Raw genomic sequence first — 12420 nt, 5'->3', positions numbered from 1 at the left:
GTTCGTTTACCTAATGCTGCTAATGTGGGATTCAGCTTGCAGATTAAGACGCCTATATTTAGGTGTCTACTCATTATGAAAAACAAAGACCAAGGCCAGGACGCGGGAGTCTAAACAGAGGTGTCCAGTGTCTTTTCAGACGTTGTGGGCTATGATACCTGGCTTGACCAGAATGGCATGTGTCCCCTCTGAGCCCCATTTTATACGTGCTTGCTCCATGCAGATGATACCATAGGAAATCCTGAACAGCATTAGACACCCATCTCCAGGCACCTTCACGAGCCCAGTGAAGCCTTCAGAGCTACGCAGGTGGTCAGGGGAGGTATCTGCTTTGGAGTAAGGTAAAAAGCTCTCTGGGTTTCATCAACTGAATTAACTGTGTCTCTTCACATAAGAATGGGAGCTTAAGTAACAGGTTCGTAGGCAGACAACGCAGATATATCAATCTACAAATCCTCATCTGCAAGCTGGATCCTGCCTTGACTGTATTTAGCTAAAAATGCAAGGGCCTCAGTAAAGCTGTTCAAGCGATACCACTGCAAGCTGGATAGTTTTATTTTTAAGTGCATGGAAGGCACAAAACTGTCAGCTGGAAGCAAGCTTCACCTCCTCCCTTCCTTTTTTTTGCCTCCACGTCTTTGTCCTTCCTTATTTATTACTTCTTTTTGTAGCTAAATTGCAGTGCTGATAATGTGGCGATAGCTGCATTGCCCTCTCCAACAGAGGACAACTCTCTCCTTAATGACAGCTGACAAGTCGCTTTGATGTATCTCTTATTCTATGTCTGTGCCAAATTTTTGAATCTGAAAATATTTTAAGAGATGAAATGTCTAATTGACAAGAAATAGAAGGCATTCTTAGACACAGGCTACATTTATTGTTCTAAAACTAACTTACAGCGTGTGACCCCAGGAGAGAGAGCTGTAGGATAAACCCAGCAACTCCAGGGCTAGCGGGAAGACGGCAAACAGTATTTGCAGGGCACCTTTAAGAAACAGTATTTACATTCAGTTCAAAGTGTTTCCTGAGCTTCTACACAATGGCTGGTGGCTCGGCTTTAAAAGCAAAGCCAGGTGATGTAACAGGTTAAACGTCACACCACCCCCGTGGAACCTGTTACTTGGCGTGGCATTTCACTCTTCCCATCAAATGTACACCTAAGTGAAGAATTCACTGGATAAGCCAAAGGAGATTTAAAATGCGATACTCCCAGCCAAAGACATTCAGGAAAGCAGAGCCACCTTCTGCTAGATAAATACCAAGAAAATGGAATTTCTGGTTAGGTATGTTTAATTAACAACCTTTCCTTCACAGGTGAGCTTTCACACTCATTCCTGCATTTGTTCTGATTTCAAACAATGCGCATACTTCAAAATGATCTTCTTTCCTTATTACAATCTTGATCTTGCCTTCCAACATCTCCTTGCAAGCTTTAGCTTTCTGTTCAAGCTTAGCATAGAATCATAGAATCGTTTAGGTTGGAAAAGACCTTTAAGATCATCATGTCCAACTGTTAACCTAACCCTGCCATCCCACCACTAAACCATGTCCCTAAGCACCTCATCTGCCCAAATTTTAAATACCCCCATGTATGGGGACTCAACCACTTCCCTGGGCAGCCCATTCCAGTGCTTGACAACCCTTTCTGTGAAGATATTTTTCCTAATGTCCCACCTAAACCTGCCCTGGTGCAACTTGAGACCATTCCCCCTCATCCATTTCCCCTCGCCCCATGGATATCATGGGCTTCTTTTTTCTCCCCGTTATCTCAGAGATGGTGGACACCACATTACAGCTCCAACTCACACGCCATGTTTTATTTCTATTTTTCTCTAGATAGTCCCACAGCTTCGATGTACCGTTTGAAGATTCTTTTAGGAGAATATGTAGAAAAAGGCTACCGATCCACACAGCAAACACATTCACCAATGTGCTGGTCAACTTACACTGCCTAACATCCATTCTTCAGAAATCTGCTGCAGCCAAATTTGGGCAGTATTGTGAATTCCAGCAGTTTCTGATTTTGACACTGGCACCCAGCTTTTCACATGCCTCCACTGGCTCCATCTCCTCTGCTCCAGCACAGGCAAGCTTTGTTTCCACGCCTGCAATGCTATCTCCCCTTCCTACCCCCCACTGTTCGCCTCTGGCTGAGCCATCTTTTCTCACCCATATGTCAGATTTTTAGACAAACATCTTCATGTTCCCTCCTATGCGCTCATGTTTCACAGATGGTCTCCATGAACATCATCAGATATTTCACTGAAATTCTTCAAATGCTTTGAAAAACACCCCGACTCTGATGTGTACTAAAAATATCCTCCCCCAAAAAACCATCACACTGAGTGCTGAAACCACTGCCTGCATTACTAACTGATTTCATCATGTACTCATTTCTTCCCTTACACCCATTTTTTTGGCCTTTGGGGTGTAAAGTCTTTGGAGGAAGGTATTTTTTGCTCTGCATTTGAACAAGGTTTAATATTATGAGGTCTTACTGCAGGATAGGAAACAGTGGTGCCACCATAACACAACGAATGCATAAAATGGTAACTGGGCTCTCGGTCAGCATGGCAAAGCAAAGCAGGAACCATCACGCTTTAAGTGATGGCATCTAGGGGTAGTTCTCAGATGCTTTCAGAACCTTCCTTTTTAAACACACCAGGCAAGGCATCCACCAATTCAGATCAAAACTCTTTTTTAAAGACAAGACTTACTAAGCGTTCATCTCCGTGCCATAGTTTCTCATCTGTTTTCAGAAAAGCATCCATGAGCTATGCAATGCACATGCCTTTCAGTGAGATCCACATTCTCAACACACATACATGCTCTGAAATGCCCCATCATGGTTATCCCTTGATAAGATCTTTAAGAATTAGGAAGGCAGATGTGATAGGAATACTCGTTATTAATAAAGTGAATACATGAGGGGTTTTTTTTCAATTGCAGAATCAAGCTTTGTTTAAACATTTCCTTGCAATCTTTGCAATCCAAAATAATGTCGCAATCCAAACAATCTCTGTGGAAGAGAAAATGAAATTGTAATCGCCAAGTTTACTTTGAGCGCCCAAAGGGCTAGCAGCGGGGATAGCTGAAAGCAAATGCATGCACGCATACACGTGGAAAAGTATGCAAATGTATGCATGCATTACAGACACATATAAATCTTTGTCACGTTAATAACAGAGGCTATGGCAATTGGTTCCTCTAATTCTGCAGAAAATTGTTTCTTCACAAGGTAAAGGGAACTTCTGCGCGAATGTATTATCTTCTCCGCACTGCGTAGCTTGAAACGTCCCCGTGCTGGCGCGGCTGGGGCTCCTGCAGCGGGAGAGGCAGTGATCTGTCTCCAGGCCTGGGGAAGGAGCAGCAGGTGCCTTTTAAGCACTGCGTCTCACAGGTCTATTAGCCGTAATAAATAAAGCACTGGTGACTGGTCTACACGGTTATGCTGCAAATAGAGCTACGCTGGTGGTACCGATGATGGGAAATTACAGAAAGTAATCTAGTGTAGACACAGCACTTGATTAAGAGAGAATGAACCACCCATGTCTAAGCTGTTAGAAGCAAAGCTTAATTGATAACAACATCGTCTCTGTTCTGTGAATGAATAATCAAATTTCCTGGCAAAAGACTGGAAGCAAATTGGGCAAAACCACAGCTTATGGGGGATGCAGGTAATTCAGTTATTTTTCTTCTAGTGAGGGTTTTTCTCCTAATAGCGTGCACGCAACTGTCCACATGTTATCTTACCCAGGACTGACTGATCTAATCAAGACAATCTTCAGAAAGATATTCTGAAATAAATGCCTGTCTAAGTGGTTAATCCTTCAGCTCCTGGCTGGCAGGGCTCCTCTCCGCAGGCAGTAAGAGAAAGGTCACAGCAAGAGATTGGGATATACGTGCAGATATAAAGGTCCAGATCCACAATTATTTTTAGATGTCTGACATACGGGCATGCTAAGAAAAGAAAAACTACTTTGTACACAGAGCATCTCCAGCTACAAACTGACATCCTGAGACAGCATTTTGAGGAAACAAAGCTGCGCTTTTGTCTCCCTAAGCTAAAGCAGGTGGGGATTTAATGGGAAAGAAAAAGGGGGCTCCCCTTGTCCCTTCTCCCATTAACACTGCCAAACACAGCATATCCGTTCCGGATTTCTGGATGTTCGACAGCCTGGCTGGAACAGTACAAATGGCCTTTGCATATGTGCAGTCTGTGCAGCATCTGGATGTGTCAGACCTCTTGTGCATGCACTGCGGAGTCAACCTGCAGATGTGCAGCGGATCCAGCACGTCCCCCGTCTGTCAGACTCGCTGCACGTTTGCTGTACAGCGCGTGAGACGATACACTCTCTGGGATTGTCCTGTCCTGTCCTGATGCTCCCACATCACCTGGTACGGTATCAACCACGTGGCTGGCCAGCTTTCCCTTTCAGATTAGAATTATACCCACTCCTGAAAAGTGACAGCTTTCCTTTTCCAAAAAGACAGCATCCCAATGAGCACAACAAAAAGACCTCTGGTATATACTGAGAGAGAGAGAGGTGTGTGTTTATACATGCATATAGCCAACCCTTCTACTTTAATCATGTTAATCATTCAATTTAATCATTCCCATTTTGCAAAAATCTTGGGCAGAGGAAGTTAATCATGTCAGACTGGGGGAACCTGACTTAGAGCAGCCCCACGTAAGAGGAGAAATACCACAGTCAGAATCTGATATGGATCTCCTCTATAGTATTATGGCAAACTGGTTTGAAAATGAGCAGGGAAGGGTTTCTCAAAGGGACCATCTTTTTACAGGTATGTCCTGTCCTGACAAAATTGCAAATCCAACCTTCCCTCTAGCCATCTCCTGCACCATGTCTGGACTGCTTCATGGAGCATGGACAAGCACACAGGCAAGACATGCCCACATGGTTGGCAAGAGAAAATCTGGTGTCTTGAGGAGCTGTGAATCCCCTGCAGCCTTGCTGCAAACCCAGGGAGTAGGAGCAGACTGCCTGCCACCAGCCAGAGGTCCCCCCAGAAGGCAGGATGGGTATCACTGGAGGGCATGGCTGGGGTCATGCCTTGCCTGCCCACACTGCGGGCACATAGCCCCGCAGAATGCTCTTCCTCCAGTCTGTACTACCAGCCTGATGCCTGTTCCTAAAAGCCAGTCTGCTTCTGAATGGTTTGGATGTGAGTGGAGCTCAGGCAGAGATCTCTACATGAAAATAGCACAGAATTAGGGGTGCTCAGATTTTTACAGCTTCCTCCAGATTCTGGTGTGTCTGGACCTGTCCAGAGCTCTGTAAAAAGGCAGTGCCAAAAAGGGAATTAGAAACACATGCCTTCCTGTGTTTCACCAGCTTATTGTATGAAACCTCCTCCAAAGCATCCATGGTATGGAAGCTAGAGAGATGTTAGCACGTTCAAATGTTACTAAGAAGGAGTATTCCTTCTCCCTTCCCATCACTTCACTGTTGGGCAGATGAAAAGTCGGTAACGGCCTTCCAGATGTTGTCCTTTGGTTGTCCTGCCTTGTCGCTGGCAGCTCCTAGTCTATCCTATTGATGTTGGTGTCTGCCGGAGGCTTCCAGATGAGGCACAGTTACAGACAGATATGGACTGGAAAAGATACATTCAGTGTGCTCACCAAAACGAAAATAAAAGAGAGGCCGGTTTCCTGCTGTGCTGGCTGCTCTCTCTCTAGCGGCCGCTTCCCGGATGTCACAGACACCAATGTTGGCAGTGCGGAGCATTCTTCTGGCAGCTCCTTCACTGTGTTGCAGTCTACACCGTACCGCGGCAGCTCCATTCGCTGCTGTAACAAGTTGAAAAAAACTAATTAATTCACGTTTAGTTTTTTTACATTTGTTACAGCAACGAATGGAGCTGCTGCCCCCATGCAGTAGAGCACACACGCACACGCACGCACAGACACCACAGGACACTCACGGAGCCAACGCGGGTCAGTGTTCCACTCTGCCAACATGGGCGTTAGTAATGTTAGCAAAGGTGCAGCAAGAGGACTGGATGTCCCAACAGAGGGGAACTGCCTTTGGATTTCCTTTAGTTTGTTGAACGCTGTCACAGAACGCAAGTCCCTGCCCATCCCCAATGCCTCCAATCCCAGTGAAGGAGCCATGTCCATTTCCATACTGTTTAAAAATATCTCTAAAACATCCATTCCCTTTTAATAGCAAGGCCCACGTCCGCCAAAGCTTATGAATTCTTGCAGTTCCCCCTCAAAACAGATTACAACAAAGAACCAAATGACTAATTTGGTTGTGTATGTGATTGTTCAGGTATTAACAGAGGCTTACAAAAGGCAGCATCTGTTTTGTTATCCTCTTTCTTCTTGGGAAGGATTCCTCTCCCCCTTCCTAATGAGCAGGGACCTCAAGCCATTCAGATGAGTAAAGTCTTAGAAGGAGAATATCAAATTGAACTGCTTCAAGTTTTGTCCAAAAGGTAACACAACAAAACAAACAAAAAGTACAAAGACAGCAAAGACCCAAGCACAAATAGTATCAGTTTCTGGAGGAAAATACTTAAATACAGTAGAAGTGGTGTCTTCTACTATAATAAAATAATTCATTTAGCCATCAGCTAAACGACTGAGCTTGATGTACGTACAAGAAAACAGTGGACAATATTTCAATACTTTTCCTCTTCATCCTGTTATAATCTTCCTTCACTCATCCATACCCCACATTCCCAGTGCAGGATTTTCTGGGAAGTGCTAGAGCAGAAAACATTCACTCCATTTCTTCCCATCTTTAAAACAGCCCTAAATCAGCTACATCCTCAGTCATGACCTCTTCAAATTATTGAATGGACCCCACTATAGGTCTGGCTTACTGAGATGCCTCTGCTGCTCCTTACACTGAAAAACTTCAATATCATAATAGAGACCTTGAAAGATAAACCTCAGAGGGTTCTCCAGCCTCTCTCATCATTACATGCATGACAAATCCCCAGCAGTTTCAGCCATGGATACAGCTTGACCAGAAGACTATGAGCTTTCTGGAGAAAGAGCTGTATTTTCATTTGTGAAGAAAAAAAAAAAAAAGGCACAACTAACTGTGTAAACAAATACTGGTACCAACCGCACCGCTGTGTTGAGGACTACTGTGAGGCAACAGTCTCTCCGTAACTCCGTAAACCTCAGCAGGTCTCATGAGAACATACTGTGAAGACCATTCTATGTCTGATAGTCTAGTCCGACCAGTAAATACCCAGAAATTTAATAGTTGCACCTGTGGTATTGCAACTCTGTTAATTTGATTTGGTTCATTCTCTGATGGCTCCCAATGGTCACAAAATGCCACAAACACCCTCAAATCAGGTTGTATCACTTCAGAAAATGGAGGTGTCTGTAACACTGATCGCTTTTGCGGAGTTCCCATCAGTGGAGCAGACCAAGTGAAATCCAAAGGCACAAAAATACCGTTCTGTTATGGAACTAGGTAACATATATACACCTGAAGACAGAAAAAGGCAGTGCCTCCACACAAGAGCAGTTTAAATAGAAAACCATCAACCCCACCGTAAAGGCAGGATTTTGTAAAAGAAGGAAGAAGCTAGTTCCCAGGCCTACAACAAAAACAGGGCTCAGAAGACAGCCAAGGCGAAGTGGAGCCTCCATAAGGTAAGTGAGATGCCATGAGTGTGAGGCCAAAACAGAGGCCTACACCAATACCTACAACTAAATATTCAACTTCATGATCCAGTGCCTCAGAAGAGTGAAAGAACTCTGAAGAGTTCTTATATATACATATATTTGAAATAACTCCAATGAAGCAATATATTATTAAATTTAGATTGATGATATTTTTACACCTTTTGGGCAAGTACATGCAACCCATCCGTTAACACTGAGACCAGGTACCCATAGAGGATTGGTTGCCCATGCGTTATAGAACAAGCTGAACTCTAAGGATGCTGCTGGTCTCTCTAGTGCCTTCAAAAGGGAGATTTGGACGGGAAACCCAGCAATGGAGGAAGGTACAAACTCCAAGCTTCTCTCCCACTCTTGTGTATACCTCTGTTGAGAAACCTTTACTTGGCTGAGGTCTCAGTGAGTTAGGACATCACGTTTTCCTCTGTATTTTTGCATTACTTCTAACAAACAATGCCTCTCTGACAAGCCTAGTCTGATTTTGTTTTCCAGACATGACTGCCAAACCCACAGCAACGTATGTAAAAAATGTACACACACATCAAAGCGGACATATATATAAAAATATACATAAAATGGATGGAATAAGCTTTTTCTGCATAACAGTAGCTTTGTTTCTGCCACATATATTTCTCCAGAGATGCAGATTTTTACTGTGGCAACTATCAGTACGCTTGACGTCTTCATATATCGCAAGCACAGATATACGTACCGGGAGGCTGTGGCAGGTAGGCCCCAATTAATTTTGATCTCTTCTTTTCGTATCCCTTCTGTGTGATGTCACCTGCCAAGGAAAGAAAAGGAAAATCAATAAGACGTGGATAAAGACAGTGTCTAGCTGCTTAATGGCAGCACCATCAGCTTATCCACCACGGCACTGTTTGTCTGTCTTGACAATTATAATGAACAAATGAAAAGCACAGTATGATCATTCCACCGAGAAAAAAACTCATTTACGCCAGAGCCATCCCGACAAGTAAACACCCAGCCTTGATTTATTCCAGCACCGGAGTCCAGCGGCACAGAGTTTTAAAACCATTTTGAGATGCTGTCACACAAGCTTTCAAAAGCTACAATGACCTTCATTAGGTTAATAAACAATGGATTATATAGAGTGCGTGGGCCTGTGGTGACTGGCAAACACATCCCTGATTAGCATTTTCTATCATTAATGGGATTTTTCTCATCAAGCATGTAAAGGCACAAAAGACTTGAAACTGCTGCTATATTATTTCTGCAATATAAATGTTTTCACTGGTTTCTAAGCAGTACTGAGAGGAACAAAATCAAACCAAAACAAATCTACCACAGATCCACCAGAAAACAGTAGCATAAAGACCCTCTGTCTGACTTTCAAATTACATCTCAAAAAAATTTTGGAGACAAATGTTTGAATTTAAGAAATTCAATTAATATGACCCTTCATTGTGTCTGCAGTTTCCTCAGGTAACTTTTTTTTAACGTAAGAACTAAAAAAAATTTCCTGTAAAAGTTTCCTAAAAGAAAGTGGTGGATAATTAGATGCGAAGAACAAAACATATACTTTTAGCCTTCTTAGAGTTCAGGAGAGGTTTGGCACTCAAGTTTGATACAGTCCTGGCTCTGGAGCTCTAGATCTACCTTTAATGGTTAAAATACTCATTTTGAATATAATTCAGACACCCAGATTCTTCTTTCCAAATGTGTGAGCACAGATTCACACACATATATGCATGTATTAAATTCAATACCAGCTACTTCTGATGCTAGTAATTATAAGATTTTTGAAATAACACCATACTCCATGCCCTTTCCACAGGCTGCAACACTGGACTTGTACGTTTGTAAAAGGCTGACGGCTTAGGAGGGCAGAAACTACAAGAAGAAGTGGAGCTTTGGCAGTAATGTCCAGCTAGATACAGCAACGTGAGCCTGTTCATGGTCTTCCATCCCAATGTTCAACCTTCACCTAAGGAAACTATTTGCCCAGAGAACTGCAGACTCACTTCAATCCCGGCCGCTCTGTAAATGGATGTTAAATTAGCACCAACTTATAGATAAAGCTTCCTGTGAGTTGGTCTGAAATCAATAACTACACAAAAACACCTTCAGATGCTGTTCCTTGATGAAAGACCTTTTCTTGGGGATGGTTCCAATGAGCAATAAGAAAGCAAAATTCTCCAGGCCTCTCTGCCTGTGTCCTGAGCCAACCTCTCGCCCCCGATTAAAAAACAGTGCTTAAAATAACACCTGTCCTCTTCGCTACCGTATCTCAAACCGCTCTACAAAAGAAGTCAACTAACATATCTGTGTTTTTAAATGAGGAGAGTGAGAGTGAAGCACTTCAAATGATAACCCTCCCATATCTACCCAGGGAAGAAGTGGCAGACTTGGCAAGAGGACCTAAGCCTTTAAAATTCAAGCCCACTGACTCTTCAAGCACATTTCTTCCCATTTTGAATACTCCTGGCATCTGCTCAAACTAGTGAAACACGCTCCTTCTCCATTGTAATCATCAGCTTCTCACAAACCAGGCAGTAACTATAGATACCGCTTCATTAAAACATTTTAATGAAAAACAAGTGTTTATTTCTATTTGAAAATTACAAAATATGAACGGATTTTTCTTTTAAAGTTTTGCTAAACAAACTGCCATTAATTTACTGTGCTCATCAATACCACATTCCAGACACATCTTAATTTGAGTAAGAATTTGATTTTGCTAGTTTACAATTGCTCTTAGAGCAGAACAGAGATATCCTCCGGAGAACCACAGCCCCACTGCGGTGTGTGTGAGTTGGCAAGGCCATTTTCAATACCAAACTATCACCAGTAGGTGCTCAACTACCAGTTACTCTTCCACACACACGGCAGGACGCATGCATGCAAATCGGTATCGCAAGCTATACATCCTAGACATCGCTCGTGGAACCTGCACTCATTCCTGCAACAGAAGTTTCTTCTGCTAGTTGCTAAACCCATAGTGTCCTTAACGGGAAGAAATGCAGAGGACAAGCAATTTCGTTGACACCGAAGTGGGAACTACCAAGTGTTATCTACTCTTGATAATAAGTTTTCATTCAAATCAGCATCCAGACTCACTCTTCTGAAGTTCGCAAGGTAAAGGAACTATTTTGAGAAGGAACAACGGTGACTCCTTCCCCAGCCCACTGTCTCCCCCAAAAAATCACCGATAGAATGATTTTTTGAGACAGTTTAATATGAAAATATTTCAACTTCCAGGAGCAAACAGCAAAATCATTTAGAATTATCACTATTCTTTCTATGATCATGTCCATCATTGCCCTGGCAACCAAATATAAAAAAACATGTAAAAGCAAAATATAAAATTACCAAAATTTTCCTTGTACTATCACTATTCCTGTACTGAGGTGGAAGGAAGTTAACTGTATCATATAGCCTGGGGAAGTACACAAAACCGCTTAATTTATCGGGAATAATGGTATTTGTATTAATTTGTATTTATTCAGATAGACCGACTTCAGAATAGGAACAATAACTGAATTACCATTAAAATATTATTACAATATATGCAAAACTATTGCATTTCAAAGCTATGTTGAACTCATGGTGTAAGCTCCGGATATATACTAAACCCAGCTCAGCAAAAGTTAAGTGAGCTTGAGCTCTGCTCTTACCAACAATTACCATTCACTCAACTTTTTAAACACAATATTAAGGCCTTTGGTCTACATCCTTTATTCCTTTGCAAATTAATGCAATAATTTTACAAGTATCATATGAGGAACAAACCCCTTTTCAGTTAGGTCCACCTAACTCATGCTCTTCCACAGGACAACACTGAATTTGGCTTTTGGAGAATATCAACAGGATTACATGAACCATACTTCCTTGCCATGAAAATACAGGATTTATGCTACATTTCCCTTTTTAATTCACCCTTCTTCTCTTGAAAAGCCAGCAGACTCTCAGGACTGGCAGATGATAGGAAAAAGGCCAGGCCATGGATGGAGGGATGATGACAAGACTCCAGCACCAAGGACATTCGGAAGCAGAAGGAGCACATGGCTGCAGGGAGCTGTGGGGATGTCTCCCTGGGACAAGGCACCACCACATAATGTCGGGCAGCTGAAAGGCGGCACCTCTGCTGCTCTGCCTGCCTCTCTCCTTCCTTGGCTCTTGCCCCATCCCCTGGCCCTGGCTCTGTTCCCGAGCACTCTGCCCTGCTCTGCCACTTCTCAGCTTCATCCACAGTTGGTATGCAGGCCCTCTTCCTCCTCCTCCTCCTCACTCCATTCCTCCCAGGCTGCATTCACTTCACCGTTCTCAAGGTTTTCAGCCTCCTATTTGCATCAGCATTCTCTGTTGTCTTTTTTTCCTCTGGACACATTGCTCTTTTCCTCCTCACCTCCACTGGTGATTTGACAGGTTCCCACCATGGGAGGGCCACAGATGGATACCCTGGAGGGTATTTTGCCCGATGGTCAGCTGGGGAAAGCAAAGCACATGCCTGAGAGATCTGAACTCACCAAGAGTGAGCAAACCTTACCCTGTTTTTTCCCCATCCATATTTAAAACTGACTTTCAAGGACTGTTGAACACCAGGCATGCGGTACACTGACCCTCCTGCCACAAAACAAGTTCATTTCTTATTTCTACTCTTCAAGCACAAGAGGGAAAATGCCGCTTTTCCAACGAAAGGGACGGCACAAACGGAAGAGCATCCAACCCTCCAAGGGCTCTGGCACTCCATAATCCTATTCCCAGCTCTTATTTGTGATTTGTGC

At 43.2% G+C, this 12420-nt stretch overlaps 1 protein-coding gene across 1 annotated transcript in view; it reads right to left on the bottom strand.

Annotated features, from left to right (window-relative positions):
- DIP2C (disco interacting protein 2 homolog C) overlaps positions 1-8456 on the bottom strand; it is a gene marked incomplete at its 5' end in the record, with an annotated part of 146133 nt that extends 137677 nt beyond the window's left edge. The window contains 2 exons of the mRNA XM_035888412.1: positions 5645-5812; positions 8385-8456. Of these exons, the coding sequence (XP_035744305.1) occupies positions 5645-5812; positions 8385-8456 (240 nt within the window). The remainder of the gene's footprint in view (positions 1-5644; positions 5813-8384) is intronic.
- Positions 8457-12420: the final 3964 nt, after the last annotated feature.

The sequence above is a fragment of the Egretta garzetta genome, unplaced genomic scaffold, assembly GCF_000687185.1.
Source record: "Egretta garzetta isolate BGI_Z169 unplaced genomic scaffold, ASM68718v1 scaffold181, whole genome shotgun sequence".
NCBI classification, from domain to species: domain Eukaryota; kingdom Metazoa; phylum Chordata; class Aves; order Pelecaniformes; family Ardeidae; genus Egretta; species Egretta garzetta.
Note: the sequence above shows the minus strand (reverse complement) of the source record. Positions and strands in the feature narration are given on the sequence as shown.